At 35.8% G+C, this 17,996-nt stretch overlaps 1 protein-coding gene across 1 annotated transcript in view; it reads left to right on the top strand.

Moving 5' to 3' along the window:
• Positions 1-13,368, top strand: part of PRKG2 (protein kinase cGMP-dependent 2) — an 85,476-nt gene extending 72,108 nt beyond the window's left edge. Inside the window, exons 16-18 of the mRNA XM_081047884.1 lie at positions 3,108-3,170; positions 9,166-9,232; positions 11,336-13,368. Coding sequence (XP_080904010.1) covers positions 3,108-3,170; positions 9,166-9,232; positions 11,336-11,431 — 226 coding nt within the window. The 3' untranslated portion in view covers positions 11,432-13,368. The remainder of the gene's footprint in view (positions 1-3,107; positions 3,171-9,165; positions 9,233-11,335) is intronic.
• The last annotated feature ends 4,628 nt before the right edge of the window (positions 13,369-17,996 follow it).

Below are 17,996 nucleotides of genomic sequence, written 5' to 3'. Positions count from 1 at the left end.
CATGATTAATTGGATTGTTTCTTGATTTGGCTTTTGAGTTGTATGAGTTTTTCTTATATATTTTGGATATTAAGCCCTTATTAGATATATGGTTTGCAAATGTTTTTCTTATTCAGTAGGTTTCCTTTTCATTTTGTTGATGGTTTCCTTTGCTGTGCAGAAGCTTTTTTGTTTGATATAGTCTCATTTATTTTATTTTTTTCCTTTTGTTGCCTTTGCTTTTGGCGTCAGATTCAAAAAAATCACCTCCAAGACTAATGTCAAGGAACTTACTGCCTATGTTTTCTTTTAGAAGTTTTATGATTTCATGTCTAACTTTCAAATCTTTAATCCATTTTGAGTTAATTTTTGTGTATGATGAGAGATAGTAGTCTAGTTTCATTTGTTTGCAGGTGGTTGTCCAGTTTTTCCAGCACCATTTATTAAAGAGATTATCCTCTCCCCCTTGTATATTCTTGCCTTCTTTGCCATAAATAAATTGTCCATATATGCATGGGTTTATTTCTGGGCTCTCCATTCTGTTACATTGATCTATGTGTCTGTTTTTATGCCAATGTCATACTATTTTGATTGCTATAGCTTTGTAATATATTTTAAAATCAGGGAATGTGAGGCCTCCAGCTTTGTCCTTCTTCCTCAAAATTGCTTTGGCTATTTGGAGTGTTTTGTGTTTCCATGCAGATTTTAGGATTATTTGTTCTCTTTCTATAAAAAAAATGTCACTAGGATTTTGATGGGGATAGCATTGAGTCTATAGATTGCTTTGAATAATATGGACATTTTAACACTGTTTTTCCAATGCATGGGCACAGAACATCTTTCCTTTTATTTGTCTCTTCTTTAATTTCTTTCATCAATGTCTTACAGTTTTCAGTGTACAGGTCTTTTACCACCTTAGTTAAATTTACTCCAAAGTTACTTTATTTTAGTTTTTTGATGCAACTGTAGATGGTACAGTTGATGGTAGATGTTGGGAAGTTTTTGATTACTGATTCAATCTTTTTACTAATAATTATTCAGATTTTTTATTTTTTCACTATTCAGTCTTGGAAGATTATATATTTCTAGGAATTTACCTATTTTTTCTAGGTTATCCAATTTGTTGGCATATACTTATTCACAGTAGTCTCTTAAGATCCTTTGCATTTTGTGGTATCAGTTATAATGTATCCTCTTTCATTTCTGATTTTATTTGTTTGATCCCTCTCTTTTTTCTTGGTGTGTCTAGCTAAAGATTTGTCAATTTTTTAATCTTTTCATAGAACCAGTGCTTAGCTTCATTGGTCTTTTCTGTTTTCTTTTTAGTCTCTGTTTCATTTATTTTTGCTCTGACCTGTATTGTTTCCTTCCTTCTATTAACTTTGGGCTTTGTTCTTTTGTAAAGTTAGATTGTTTATTTGGGTTTTTTCTTGATGTAGGCCTGTATAACTATGAACTTCCCTCTTAGAACTGCTTTTCCTGCATACTGTAGTTTTTGAGAAGTCATATTTCCATTTTCATTTGTCTTAAGGTATTTTTGATGTATACTTTAATTTCTTCATTGACCCATTGGTTGTTCAATAGTGTGCTGTTTATCTCCACATATTTGTGATTTTTCCAGTTTTCTTCTTGTACTTGATTTCTAGTTTCACATACTATTGTGGTTGGTAAAGACACTTGATATGATTTCAATCTTCTCTAAATTTGTTGAAACTCTTCTCTAAATTTGTTGAAAATCATTTTGTGGCCTAACGTTTAATCTACGCTGGAGAATGTTCCATGTGTACTTGACGGGAATGTGTATTCTGCTGCTTTTGGATGGATTTTCTGTATATATCTGTTAAGTCTACCTTGTCTAATGTGTCTCCTACGTGGACTGCATGTGTCCTCTGGCATTAACAAGGCAGTGGGAGAATGCAGGACTGTGGTACACCCATTGGCTTTTGTGGGGCCACAGGGCAGCACTGGGTTAGGACATGCTCACTGGCACTGTTGAGGTAGAGGGAGAGTACAAAAATGGCACCTGCTGGCACCTCCATTCCCAGAGAGAGTCTCAACAGGCCCCTGCTTCTCTGGCAGACACTTTAAGATTAGCAAATTAATCTCCTTTACATGTAGTCTAGGTACCTTTCAAACTCTGCTTTTGCACTGGGGTAAGTGAGTCTGTGAGCCAACCCTTAACAAAAGTATCTCAGTTCCCTACAGCCCTCTGGTTCTCCTGAACATGAGCCTTGTTGTTTTTCAAAGCCAGACATTTTGGAGGCTATCTCTTCATTCAGATCCCAAGGTTTGGCACTCTGATGTGAGGCATGAACCACTTGGTAGTCAGGGAGAAGATTTGGATTTGTGAGATCCCTCCTGGTTGTGGGTTGCCACATGGGGGTGGGAATGGTGATGTTTGGAGAGACTGTGTCTCTGCCTCTCCTACCCACCTAGATGTGACCCTTTTATTATTTGTTGTGAAGGAGCTGTTCAGCTAGTTTTCAGGTCTTTTTCAGAGGGAATTGTTCCATATGTAGTTGTATATTTGGTGTGTTCATAGGAAGAGGTGAGTTCAGGTGCTTCATGTACCATCTTGGATCATGCTCCTGACTTTATTTTAAATTATTCCAAATTTCTATTTACCAAGGAAACTAATTTATTGGAGAAGAGAAGAGTTATAGAATTTTGTTTGAACTTCATTTTGCCACTGTTTGTTTTGCACATTTGAACTTTTTTTAAAACATTAAAATTTAGTAAATTTAGAACATGAAACTTAGCTGTGGATTGTCAACAGAAATTTCTGCATGCTTCTATGATTCTAGCTGAAGTGTAAATAATTCTCTAAAGCTTTCCCTGGTTTTCTCGGCAGAGTTTGTAAGATAGCACCCTCCTGTTCTAGCTCATTTAAAGCACTAAGAGATATATAGATATAAATAGAGATATAATATGAATATATTCCTAACTCTAATTTGACTGTGGCTCTTCTAGAGGGGGGGCATGTGTTTTTCATCTCCCTCTACTCAGATGCCTAGTCTACGGATATGGTTGAATGAATAAATGAATGAATGAAGAAATGCTAAATTTTAATTTAAAATTCACTCAAGCATGATTATTATAAACTTTCTTTTAAAAAATTATTATTTTAGGCAAAATCCAACAGAAAGACTGGGAAATCTGAAGAATGGGATCAATGACATTAAGAAACACAGGTACCTAGTTACTTCTTTGCTCAGAAAAATATAGAAATTTATAGAAAATTGTGGTGATCTTGAAGCTTCTCTCAGTAGACCACAGAGTTCTTTTACAGATTCTCAGTTTTTCCTTTTTGGTGCTTTATATTTAATTAGTGTTTACTAGATGAGTTAAAATAATCAATCTCAAAATGATTTCTCTAACGTTGGAAATTCATATGAAGAATGGATGAAATTTAAAAGAAGTTATAAAATTGCATCTTCTAGTTATAGCAACTTAGTTTTTTGTTCACTACTATCTATATTATTATTTTTAAATATCAACTTGGAATCTATAGGTGAATTAAATTATAATTCTGACATTTTATTTGTACTTAAAGTAGAATATAGTTATTATTGTCAATAGTCAAGAGAAGGGGTCAGCTAAATCAACTATTAAATGGTATTTTATTTCAATTTTAATTAACATTTGTTTAAAATATAATTTTCCTTTGACTAGCTCCCCAAATTCTGAAGCCACAGGTTGTATTTCACTTTTTGGGTAAAGTACATTGATTTCCACAAAACCTCAATGTTTTATCCTTATGCAGTAATCTAACATGAACCCTTTCAGTTCTGTGAATTTCTAAATCTGTCCTTCAGAACCATGAATAACTTCCATAAGATACCCTCTCTGAATTGGTTACATATGTGGAAGTTCAAGACTTAGAGATTTTTTTTTTTTAATGCCTGACTAAATCTTGTAATCCTCAAGATGTTTTAATTTTGCTTATGATTTACAGATATAAAATATAACCTCTTGATAGTACAAAAAAATAAATTTGAGAATTTCATTATTAAAAACCTTGGAGCACACTGATATCACTTTTAGAAATCAAAACACCTCAATATTGCATTCCTTTCCGGATGTTTTTACTGGAGAATGAAGGGCACGTCAACTCAGTTTAAAAAGAAAGGGAGAGATGCTACTGAAAAGAAACACTATTCATTTTTCTTAACAGTAGTTGTGCAGCTGCCAACCCTGCTCTATCTATTCATGAACTTTCTTGAAATAAAGCCATGTATTCAACATTGTAAATTCATAGAGGGCTCTGCCTTGAGGGTGTACTAGGGAAAGAGAGGAAGGGAGGGAAGGAGGGAAGGGGACACATCTGTGGATTTTATAGACAGTAAAATGTTTAGAGTATTTTATTGTTCTTTGTCATTCTTTGAATTGCCTTCAGTGTAAAGTTTGTTATTTGTCTTAGATTCCAATTTATCTCTTCCTACAAGCTATTATCACAATTTCTTATCTCATTATAACATGACATATAAACACACCATTCATATTGAACAAGCAAGAGTCCTGTCAATTAAAGTCATTCTTTCAATATATTTTCCTCCTTTCTCTCATTACAGAGGCATCTTCATGTTTTGCTTTGAGGTAGTTGAGAAATAGAAGTGATATAATTGTTAACAACCTCTAGTTTTATCTTTTACTTTTTATGTACCTGAGACTCATTTAAATATAGCTGTCAAATTGGGATTGAATGCACATGCAAATTGATACCACTGAATTCTCTCACCTCAGCATGGTAATAAAGAATTTTGAATTTTCTTCCCTGTAGGAATTCATTTGCCTACTCTTCTTAACAGGCAGGATGTTCTTTGCCCCATAACTGTACAGTCAGTGTACAGTGTGTAGGGTAGTGTTCACTAGTAACATGTGCCACACTTACACAATGTATTCCGGTGAGCCCAGAGGACTCAAAACATTATTTCGTCCTATTTTCATAATGTTTTTTTAACATATGAAGCTGGGGTGGGCCCGGCCTGAAAAACAGATCTCTTTTTGCCTTCAAATAGGAGTATTCTAAAACCTTTCACAAGCCCCTAAAATATATAGCTTCTCTACTCAGTATATTCTTGGAATTTAAAAAAAAATTCTTTCTAAAATTTGCCATCAGGTTTTCTCACTCTTCTCTAAAGTAAAACTTTTTTTTTTCCCCTTAGAGAACTATTCACTGTAACTTTGTATTTAAAAACAATACAGTTAAACATGGCCTACTGTTTTATGTTTGCCCATTCTGTGTTAAATTATCTTTTCTAGTAATAGAGTTCCTCCCTCCCCTATTTATGAGCTAACTTATAAACTAGGCACCAATCATGTCTCCCAACACGCCTCTGGAAAGAGAGATAATATGCTTGTAGGGGACAATTAAATCTTTCCTGCTAGGTAGAAGAATAATATGTTTTGAGTGTTTTCACTTTACCTGGAATATTTCTAGTCTCTAAAATTACTTTTAAGAATAGCTTCTACAAGTCTTCTAAAAATGAAGAAGCAATTTATGTGCTATTGCTGCTAATATTTCTTTGGTGAATATTTTTCACATATGAGTGCATGCTGGCACTTGCATTACTTAAACTGTGGTTAGTGTCAAAAGGCCAAGTGTTAAGTGAAGAGCCACTCATGTTAAGTAAATATTGCCATAAGTCAAATTGTAACAAGTACTCAGGAAGAAATACATAGGCTCTTTGATTAAGTAGAGTAACAGTAGTGATTTTTATTAATATTTATAGAGTAGCTTCTGGGTAGAGAGCATTGTAAAATATGTTTAAAGGAATTGTGGCAGTGTTTAGTGTCAAAGGAAAAGAATCCAGAACTGTGTGCCTAGAAATCCTAAAAATGGAGCATCAGCCTGTGCAGAGAAGCTGGTGGGTAGATCAAGGAGAGGACTTCTGTGGTTTTATAGCGAGGACCGGGGAAACCGTGCAGCTGGGGTTGCTGTCTGACTCCCACTCTTTGACTAGAGTCTCAGCAGCTTCTATCAAAAAGGCACTTTGGGTTAAGAATGGCGCCTGAAATGGAATGTAGTAGAACCTGTCCTCTCTGTTTTTCGTACTCTTTGGGAAATCCAGTCACGGACTGAACCCAAACCAACATCAGGGATGAGAGAGCCTGAGAAGGGTAAAGAGCATAACTTTTGGCGTGGCCAACAGACAGCCTCCTACCGTCTTCCTGCCTCAGTCACACACACACTGCCCCACCTCCTGCCCCATCCTGGCCCCCTATGGCCATTCTCCACAGAACTGTTTCATGGCTTCCCATTATGCATAAAATCCCGATTCCTTACTGTGTCTCACAGAGCCCTGCATGATCTGGTCTCTATCCATTTCTCAGACATCTGGTTTTTTTCCCAGTTTCCCCAGCACTCACCACACTTCAGCTTATTCCTTTCACTTTCATCCACTGGGAAGGCTCTTTCCATGGCTTCCCCCTTCTTTTCATTCTGGCCTTAATTCAATATCACTTCTTCAAATACCAGCCTATCTAAAAGCAGCCTCTTGAACCCATCCCCAGCCCAGTTATCATCTGTGACTTTGTTCTCATTAATCTTCCTTGTGCTTATTAGTGTCTGAAATTAATTTAAGTATTTGTATCATTTACTTGTTCTTCTGTCAGTCACGTTCCACCAAAATGAAAACATTAAAGGTAGGGTTTTTGGGTTGTTGTTTTTTGTTTGTTTGTTTTGCTTTGTTTTTTGTTTATTTATTTGTTTTATGCCTGGGACCAAATTGACTTTCTATAAATGTTGATTGGCTGGCTGACGTGACCTCAGTGTCCCAGTAGAAAAGGTCAGTGGATATAGAACAGTAGTATTCCATGGTCCTTATAAGACACGGAGAGACCAAGCACGTGGTTTGTGTCTGAGAGAAGCAAGGCATCCTCACTTCTGGTGGTATGTTTCTAGCCCCCAAGCTTGATGTGTATTCTGAAGACCAGATCAGCCCCTTTAGACTAATGATGCAATAAATGAAAGAATTTTATCTGGCCCTCAGCTTAATCCCATTGCAGATTAATATAAAATCCTTTTTTTTTTTTTTTAATCTTGAAGCCTTTGACATTCATATCACTGGGAGTAGCACCACCATGGTGGGATATGACAAGACACTATAATGAGAAGTCCTATGTAAGTTTGTTTTCTTGCAGAGTCATTCAGTTATTGAAAAGACATGAACTGAGCCCCTGTTCAGTGTTAAGTGTTAGGGACACAGAGGAAAGGAAACTGACAAAAACAAAAAGTCTTACCCTCAAGGAGCTTACGTTCTAGTGGGGAAGACAGAAAATAAACAAGATAATTAAGTAAAGTGCTTAGTAGATATTGTTAGATAGCAGTAAGTGCTAGGGAGAAAGAATAAAGCAGGGAGAAGGATAGAACGCATGTGGCGATGGGGGTGGGGAAGGGCGTGCAATGTTAGATTGGACACCCAAAGAAGTCCTCACTAAGAAGATGAGCTTTGAGAAAGGACCTGAAGGTGTTGAGGGAACAAACCATGTAGAAATCTGAGGAAAGAACACTCCAGCGAGAGGGCCTAGAGGGCAAGGTCTTGAAATGGGAGCACCCCTGGCTTGTTGGAACAGGATGAGGAGATAAACAGGCAAAGGAAGCAGAAGAGAAGTGGAGGACAGGGGTGGGTGGGGAAGGGCGGTGGTGGAAAGGGTGTTTCATAAGCCTGGTGGCTTGTGGTAAAGAGTGAAATGGGAAGCACTGGAGAGTTTTGAACCAAAAATCGTGGTGAGACCTTACTTAGTTTTAAATGATCACTCTTGCTGCTGGGTTGTTTGCCAGGGACAAAAGCAGGAGGACACATTAGGAGGTTGTTGTAGTAATATCGGCAAAGACTACTAGTGGCTTGGCCTGTACAGGTAGAGTGAAGGTGTTGAGAATTTGTCATATTCTGAATGTAAGCATATTTTGAAAGTAACACTGACAAGATTTGCATATGGACTGAGGTAGGGTGTGAGAGAAAAGATAACTCCAAGGTCTTTGCTTTGAGCAACTGCAAGAGTTGAGGCAAGTTTGCTGGAGGAAATGTGGAGCTCCAGTGTGACCTGATACATGCTAGATGCCTGGTAGACTAGATGTCTAACTGGATAAATAACAGTTGTACCTATTCGCCCATAAAGCAAAATGGAAATCTTGGTTGGAAATAGAAATTTGGGAGTAATCAGAATGTAAATGCTATTAAAAGCCACAAGACTGAATGAGATTACCTAGGAAATGAGAGTGTTGAAAAAAGAAGCGGTCTAAAAACTGAGCTCTGGAACACACCAACTTCCTATGGAAATAGCAGTGGAAAATGAGGGAAAGCACCTAAGAAGGTAGGAAGAAAGCCAAGTGAAGAAGGGTTTCAGGAAGTATGAGTGATGAACTGTGGCACATGCTACTAATAGTTTAAATAAGATGAAAACTGAGAACTGACGTGATTCAGTGAATAGAGAGGGGGAAATCTGACTGCAGTGTGGTCAGGAGAAAATGGATAGAGTGATTAGATAACTTTTTCAAGGGTTTTTTCTCCCATGGGAGGAGAGACGTGGAATGAGAGCTGGAAAAGAGCTCAAGTCAAAGGAGAGTGTTTTGTGGTTGGAAGAGATACAATGTTTCCATACTGATGAGAATAATCCAGCAGAGAATATGTTGAAGATTCAGGAGAGAGAATTGCAGAAGCATGACTTTGAATAGATCAGAGTCTATGGGGTCAAGTACACAGTAGAAGAGTTGACCTTAGCGAGAAGCAAAGGCAGTTCATTCAGGGCCTAAACAAGGGAATACACAGTTGCAGGTAAGTAGGCAGGTATGCTGGTGGAAGACTGTGAAAGTTTTCTTTTTGTTTCAGTTTTCTCAGTGAAAAAGAAAGCCAGGTCATCATTGGAGAATGACGATGGGGAGAAGGTTCTGGAAGTTTGAAGAGAGAAGACAAAATATGAATTAATGAATCTAAGACAGTGTGACAATGAGTGGGATAGCAGGGAAGTCTAAACTGATTACTGGGCAGCAGTAAGTGCCCCTCGTGAGGGGGTATGGGTTCAAGGTGAGACCAGACAACAAGCATGTTTGAGTCTTTTCCTCCAACCACTGGCAGCTGCGTAGTTTCATACAGGGAGCAGGCAACAAAATGGATGGGCAGATAACTTGACAGGCTAATCATTTTCAGGCAAGTGATATTTCTCTCTACTTTGCTCATTTCTCAGATGGTTAAATGGTTTTAATTGGGAGGGACTGAAAGCACGGAACCTTCCATCACCTTTACAAAGAGAGGTATGGTATCTACTATATTACTACTATAATTTTTTGTGGGTATTTGTTTTTGTAAACAGAATTTGTATGTGTGTGTGTGTGTGTGTGTGTGTATGTGTGTGACAGATTTTAGATTTTTAAAATACTGGGGCTGCCAAAAAAGTATACACATGACTTGTATTCATCTTTTGTTATCAGTATGTATTAAGTATTACAATTTTAATACAGTTTTTTCCTTTCTTAAAGTGTGTATACATTTTTTTGGCACCCTCTGTGGTTTTTCAAAATTAAGTTAAAACGTCATAAATTGTGATTATAGGGACTACATGTTGTTATCTATTTGATGGGCATTAGCTCAGCTCTCAGGAATCAATCACATGGAAATCTAAGTCCCCAAGGAGTCAGTGTTAGTTAGGCTGACAGTTGACTCTAGAAACGTAATATGAATCATATAGGTAATTTGAAAATTTCTGGTAGCCACATTAAAAAAGGTAAAAAGAAATAGGTGAAGTTAATTTAATTAATATCCAAGTATTATCACTTCAATATGTAATCAACATAAAATATTAATGAGATGTTACAGTTATTTTTTTTCGTACTGCTTTCACAAGTCCAAGTGGATTTTATACTTTCAGCACATGTCAGTTTGGACCAGCTGCATTTCAAGTGCTCAGTCACCACATGTAGCTGATTGGACAGGCAGCTCTAAACAAAGCAAAATATCTGCTAGCATTGGGGGGAAAATGACTCAGGAATGATGTAGGTCAACACCCTTTATACTGTGTTCTCTCTAGAGGAGTTTTGAAGATCTATGTCTCCTCTTGTACATTTTTTAGATTGATGTCTGAATTTCTCATCGTACATTTAAGTCACTGTGGAGAATATAATTTCTAATATGTTGTAAATTTTGACTTTTTAAAGTTAAACACTACTGTTACTTTACTCCTTTAAATATTTCCAATGTAATCTAAATACCACTGAGATTTGATACCAATCAACCATTTAACAATAGACAAAAATATTACATGATTCCTTTTTCTCTCTGAATTCATATTTCCATTCCATTTTCCCTACAAAATTTCATCCTAACGTAAAATATTTTTTATGCTTGGCAAGCTTTAATTGATCATTCTTTAAATACCTTTCAATTATAGTTTTATAAATTTTAAAATTCCTGTGACAACAGAAATTTCTATGACAATATAAACATTTCTTCTGGATTCAGTTATAATTCTATTTTTATCGTATGCAATATCAAACAACGTAAATAAATTACAAAATTTTGAAGTAATTATTAAACATCTTTTGAAAAGCAATTATTCATTTTACCTGTGGATGAATGTTATTTATTTTAAAAATAGGATCAGATTCCACATCAATTCTATTCCTTTTTAAAATTATGTTGATGCAAGTGCTAAGAGCTGTGTTCGCAAAAATAAGTCCATCGGAGTGGAAGGTTTCCTAAGAGCAAAATGTCATTTTAAATGCCTTCTGAGTGATCTCCCCACCCTCCTAAAAAAAACACATTATGATCTATCATAAATAATATTTTTAATGATCTATCAGCTGATAATTCAATTAGATACTTCTTAAATTTGTTGGAAAGCAAAGACTTGGAAGCCACCTGATCTGCAAAATAGTTTAATTCCAAAGTCATTTCACTCTTTCAACAGTCAATAATATTTTGAGTTGTCCCTTTGGCATTCTGGAAACTTTATATGGGTCAATTAACCATATAAAACGTCAAGATTGGTGAGACTCTTATGTAAAATGGAAGAAGGATTTTAGAAATTTTGCATTTTTTTTAAGCATTTGCTTTTAAGATATTTTTTATTTGAAAAATATGGACATAATTTCTGTCACTTTTTCTTTCAATAATAGCTCCCAAGCCAGGTAGCTTTTATTGAATGTAATACAGTGATCGAATTCATTTGATCTAAAGGGGAGATCTCATGAGGCTGATAGTCTGACTCAGAAATGATAATTAGCCATCTTTTCCTTATATGTAACTTACCAGTGTTTGTAGTATAAAACCCATGTTCAGATAGAGAAAGTATTAGCCATATGTAATAGCACGCTTAGTCAACCTCATCCTTACCTTTGCTTTAATCCTTTCTCTATTAGCTCAATGGACCCACAGATCACAGCTACTTTGACAAGTATCCTCCTGAAAAGGGAATGCCTCCAGATGAGCTGTCAGGCTGGGATAAAGACTTCTGACAAAAACAAAACAAAACAATGATTACTGCGTATGTACTACAAAAGAGGACTATGCAAACCAATAATCTAGCATTGATTATTTCTCTTGCTGGAATATTGTGATATCTTTTGGAAGACCAGTAGGGAAACGAAAGCCCTGCCCATGAGCTGGGGTGGGTGATAGTGGGTATGAAGGTGGTTCTGAATTATAATGTCTTATTTAGACGCTGTGAATTATTCATGTGTTCTATTCTTCGCTTTTCTCAAATGTTGAAGGTTATTCTATTCTTCTTTCCACAGTCAGAACCATTTTTGTTGTTGTTGTTGTTGAAGGGGGCATAGTTTTCTCTGCAATCCATTGCTCCATTCTAATCATACTCATGTCCTTTGAGTCCTAATGAGGTTTAAGAAGCATCGCCCTTGAGCAACTAAGTCATGCAAATAGTATGAAAACCAAGGGTGAATTTTGGAAGATTTCCCCTGCTCTTAACAACTCTGCATAAGCATTATGGCATCTTCAAGTGGTGATTTGTAGAAATCTTGTTAGTTAATAGAGGCCCTTGACTTTTACCTGCATTTAACCTAGAAATGTATTAATGTGCTTCTGGTATTCATCTTGGAAAAGGAAAGTTTGAGTCATTAGACAGTGGTACCGCTCCCTAAAATAAAGGACTTAGTTAATCCAACCAGGTAATTATATTCTATTGGGGAACGTAGAGAAAATAAAGCAAAAAATATTTTTAATTCTCTTGCAGCCAGCTGTGATACCTTTGAGACTTTCCAAAGCCTTGTTGAAGGTGGTTATAGTGTGTGGTTACGTAATGGGCTTTTTGAAAGGTTTTATCTTATATACTAAATGTTTTCACAATCTAAATAGAAAACATGCAGAAACAAAATTGTGAAGGCTTTTCCCTCCCTTTAAATGTGAAGGAGAATAAAGTCTGATAGGTAAAGTTGCTGACTCTTTGAAATCCTGGAGGTATTTTGGCCAGTGTCGTGATTGTTGCTATTAGTAAACCCAGAGTATAGAATAACTACAGTTAATTTTTAATGAAGATCCCATTGGTAAATGTTCATGCACTATAATCACCGCTATGTTAATAACTTTTAAATAAAACATCTGAGTCATGGCTGTGTTTATAGTTTTAGATTGGTAAGGCAGGCACGCTGCTGGAGAAGTGATGGGACTTCAGAAGTAAAAGTATCATCTAGCACCTGTCCTCTGGCCTCCTTGCTGTCTTCCAAATAATGAAGAGAGTAGTTTCAATAGCTTTGGAGGCCAGTACCTAAGAACTTTACTAGTAAATGTTTTTTATGTATCAACCATGATTATTCCCTTACCCTCCTTCCACAGTGGATGGGAAGCAGACTTTCTCTGTATCTTTTTGATCTAGCAGAGTGAAAATACCATCTAAGTTACTGCATTATTCAAGCTTCTGGTTATATTTTCATATGCTCATGTTCTATGGGAATAGCAACCTCTACCCAGCCCTCGCCCATATTTTTTGCCTTCAAAGAAAGTCAGCGCCATGCTTCCTGAAGAGCTAAACCAGATAAGAGAGGCCCAACTCAAGAGGTGCCTCCTTAACAAACTGAATTTCCACATTTAGAATCCTTTTGCTGAACCAAAGATTTTTTTTGTTTCCTGGAGTAGTATTTTTAAAGATTGTGTATTGTACATAGAAGAACCATTTTTAATAGGATGAACATAACCTGCTTAATGAATTTCTAAGATTTTTAAAAGATTTTTATTTGCATTTGATTTGTAAGCACTGTATGTTTCTTCATGTATATATTTTTAAATTACCCACCTAAATGTAGGAAATTTATGTATTGGATAGATATTAGAACTGTACAGTATAATCACAATAATAGTCTCAAAGGAGATCAAGAGTTGTAATTCAAGAAAGACCTACACATATACAAATAAAAACCGACTTCGACTACTACAGGTATTTTGCCTGCGACTGGCCGTATCAATATGTAATATACACATCTGATTTTTATTGTGTTTCTTTGCAATAGAAAGATGAAGAAATGAGCCATTGAGCCATTGTATAATCTCAATTCCACTATTTCCTAGCTGGGTGACTTTAGGAAGATGACTTCACCTTTTAGTGTAGTAGTTTTCTCACCTATAGAAAAAGACACAGTAAAGTAATACCTGCTTTGGAAGCCTGTTTCGGGGATTAAATAAGATATCTATAGAGTCCTTTGCTGATATCTGTGAAATGATCAGAGCTACATAAGTGGGAGCTACTGTTACTTATCTCTGTTAGAACTAAAGGAGTCTTAATAGCCATTTAGTCCTGCACTTTAGCTACCATTGGCATCTATATGTACAATTGTACCACAATAAATTCAGTATCTATCTTTTTCTTTTAAATCATGAAGATGATTGATCAAACTCTATTACATGAATGAAGATTAACCCTTACCAAAATTAAGTGCTTTATTAAGAGCTCACCTAAATTTCTAAATTTTAATTTCTTTATGAATTAAAGGTATATATTTCTTTTTTTTCCCGTTAGGACATACTGAAAATTATTCCTCTACATACAAACCCATCATATTTGTAATCGTTAAATCATTCTTAATCTCTTTCCTAGGTGCAAAGTTTTCATTCTTGAGCCTCTTCCAACTTTTCATAATTGTATTTTCTTAATCTTTATATTTAAAATGTCTGGAGGGAGAATATAGTGGTGAAAAGTAAGGTAGTTGGAATAAAAAAAGATCTGGGTTTGAATTCTAGATTTGGTCAGATTTGTGTCACCTTGACCAACAAACCACATCTTTTTTCGTCTGTAATTTGGAGATATACATGGAAAGCTTTGAAACATTGGCCAGGATATTACTCATAGATCATTGAAAACAACCATTTGGAAATTGACATACACATATTAATATATTTCTTTTGGCATAATAATAAATTCTTGTTCTTTACTGCTAGGCATTGCAATAGGAGTATTTACACATCCATTATCTAATTTGTGTAAATTTCTAAAATAATTATAAACACACTGACGGTTTACTGCCCTCAAAGCTAAATATTGACCTCAAATATGTATATCATTCACAATTTAGCTGTGATATATTTACATGGCTCAGTCCCAGTTATTATGACTATGTAACAAATTACCCCACAACTTAGTCACTTAGAACAATTGTTTTAATATTATTAGATTTTGTGGGTCAGGAATCAGGACAACATATGCCACAGTGCCTGGGGTATCAGGTGGAAAGACTAAAAGATTGGGTGAGTCAATGACTGGGTGCTAGAATCACCTGAAGCCTTGTTCACCCACACGTATCTGGAGCGTGGGATGGGACTACTCAAAGATTAGAATGGCTGACCAGGTTGCTTACACGTGTCCTCTCTATTGCTTGGATTCCTAACATCTTGGCGTGCTTAAACTAGCCAGACTCCTTTTATGGTAGCAGAGGACTCCAAGAGCAAGTATTCCAACCAACAAGGAAAAGTTGTACTATCCTTTATAAACCAGTCTTGGAGTTCCAACATCACTTTTGTCACAGTCTATTGGTAGAAATACAAGCCTACCCAGATTTGAGGGAAGGGACATAGATTCAATTTCTTAATGAAGAGCATTTCAAAGAATTTGTAAGCAAGATTTAAAATTGCCACAACCCACTTTCTGTCCACAGATTACTTATGTTACAGCCATATGCAAAATAAATTCACTCCTTCCCAAGAGCCCCCCTAAAAATATCATCTCATTATAACATCAAGCTCAGGCTCAAGGTCCAGGAACCTATCATCTAAATCTATTCAGACATGGTGGAGGCTTCTCAGGTATAATTCCTTAGATACATTCTTGTAGGTCTGAAAGCCTGTGAACTAAGTAAATAAGTCATCTATCCGCACACAACATCGAATGAGGAGCAGATCAAAAGATAAACAAATTCTTGCATTCATTAAGGGGGAAGATGAGAAGCACAAAGCAGTCACTAGTCTGCTGAAAATTTGGTCTGATGCATGTTGCCATGTTTTTGCTTATGGCTCAATCCTAGTCCCTGTGAGTTATTCTCCATAACTCTTGACTCCACCTTGTAGAACCTTGGTTCTGCTTTCTGAGTCATCATTCCTTTTTTGTTATATAAGATATGGCTAGTATTTGCAACTAAGTGGACATCGTATCCTGTTTCCTGCCTGTAAAGGTTTGGTGGTAGAGATGCCTCTTTTCAATTTATCTTTCTATGTCTGTATACCAAGCTGATACATTTTCTTTAAACATTTCCTGAGTTCCCCTGTGTGGATTCATGATCCACTCTATCAGACAAAAGTTACACTCACAAATCTTTTCTGTGAAGATGCTGTGGGAAAAATGATTCCTACAAGTTCTATTTTAAAAATATTTTTATTAAAATATAGCTAACATACAATATTATATTAGTTTCAGGTGTATATCATAATTATTCAATGGTACCCACCTGGTACCATACATAGTTATTACCATATTATTGATTATATTCTCTATGCTAAAGAAGTGACCACCATGGTAAGTCCAGCAACCATCTGACACCATACCATGCTATCACATTGTTATTGACTGTATTCCCTATGATGTAATATTACATCCCCAAGATTTACTTGTTTTATACCTAGAACTTTGAACCTCTTATTATCCTTTATCCTACCCTTCCCCCCTTTTAATTTTTCAAGTATAGTTGACATTCAATATTATTTTATATTAATTTCAGGTACACAGTGTAGTGGTTAGCCATTATATACTTTAGGAAGAGATCCCCCTGAATAGTACCCACTTGGCACTATGCATAGTTAGTACCATATTATTGATTATATCCCCTATGCTTTACATCCTCATGACTATAACTACCAACTTGTATTTCTTAATCCTTCATCTTTTTCACCCTGCCCCCAACTCCCTTCCCATCTATCACCCCCATAGTTCTAGTACCCATCTGACACCATACATAGTTATTAGAATATTATTGACTATATTCCTTATGCTATGCCCTACATCCTCATGACTACTTTGTAATAAGTAATTTGTACGTCTTAGTCCCTTTCCCATTTTCATCCACTCCCAATGCCCCTACCATTTAGCAATCATCAAAACGTTCTCTGTATCTATGAGTTTGTTTCTGTTTAATTTGTTTGTTTATTTTGTTCCTTAAATTACACTTACAAATGAAATCATATTACATTTGTCTTTTGCTTCCTGGCTTACTCCACTCAGCACAATACTCTCTAGGTCCATCCGTGTTGTTACAGTTGGCAAGATTCATTCTTTTTTATGGCTGAGCAATATTTCATTGTATATATGTACCACCTCTTCTTTATCCATTCATCCATTCAGGGACACCCAGGTTGCCTTCATATCTTGGCTATTGTAAGTAATGCTGCAATGAACATATGGATAAGCACTTTTCCTCAAAGTAGTATTTTGGATTTCTTTGGATAATTACCCAGAAGTGGAATTACTACATCCTTCTTTGTGTCTTGTTAGTCTTTTATTTAAAGTCTACCTTTTCTGGTATAAGTATTGATACTTCAGCTTTTTTGTTTGTTTGTTTTCATTTTCATAAAATATCTTTTTTCTATCCCTTTCCTTTCAGTATGTGTGTGTCTTTCAATCTGAAGGAAGTCTCTGCTGGGCAGCACATCTAAGGACCTTGTTTTCTTATCCATTCAGCCATCCTATCTTTTGATTGGATCATTTAATCCATTTACATTTAAAGTAATTGCTGATAGGTATGTAGTTATTGCCATTTTATTACTCATATTTTTCATTTATTTATTTTTTTTCATCTGAGATAAGTCCCTCTAAGATTTGTTGTAATACTGGTTTGGTGCTGATGAACTTCTTTAGCTTTTTCTTGTTTAGGAAGCTTTTTATCTGTCTTTTGATTCTGAATAATAGTTTGCTGGGTAGAATAATATTGGTTGTAGGTCCTTGGTTTTCATCACTTTGAATATTTCCTGCCAATCTCTTCTTGCCTGCAAAGTTTCTGTTGAAAAATCAGCTGACAATCTTATGGGAGCCCTTGTTGGTAACTAGCTAGTTTTCTCTTGCTGCTTCTAAGATTCTCTCTTTGTATTTAACCTTTGGCATTTTAATTATGATGTGTCTTGGTTTGGGTCTTTGGGTTTTACTTGTCTGCGGCTCTCTGTTCGCCAGGTTAGGGAAGTTTTCATCATTATTTCTTCAAATAGGTTTTCAATTCCTTGCTCTCTCGCTTCTCTTTCTGGTGCCCTTATGATGTGAATATTGGTATACTTGGTATTATCCCAAAGGCCGCTTACACTCTCCTCATTTTTTTGGATTCTTTTTTCTTTTTGCTGTTCTGATTGGGTGTTTTCTGCTACCTTATCTTCTAAATCGCTGATTAGAGCCTCTGCTTCATCTAATCTACTGTTGATTCCTTCTAATGTATTCTTCATTTCTGTTATTGTATTTTTTAATTTCTGAGTGGTTCTTTTTTATTTTTTAGATCTCCATTTTTATGTTTCCTGTCCCTTTGTTAAAGTTCTCTCTGAGATCATTGAGCATCCTTATAACCAATGTTTGGAACTCTGCATCTGATAGATTGTCTCCGTTTTGTT

This window comes from Rhinolophus hipposideros (genome assembly GCF_964194185.1).
Source record: "Rhinolophus hipposideros genome assembly, chromosome: 1".
Classification (NCBI taxonomy): domain Eukaryota; kingdom Metazoa; phylum Chordata; class Mammalia; order Chiroptera; family Rhinolophidae; genus Rhinolophus; species Rhinolophus hipposideros.
Note: the sequence above shows the minus strand (reverse complement) of the source record. Positions and strands in the feature narration are given on the sequence as shown.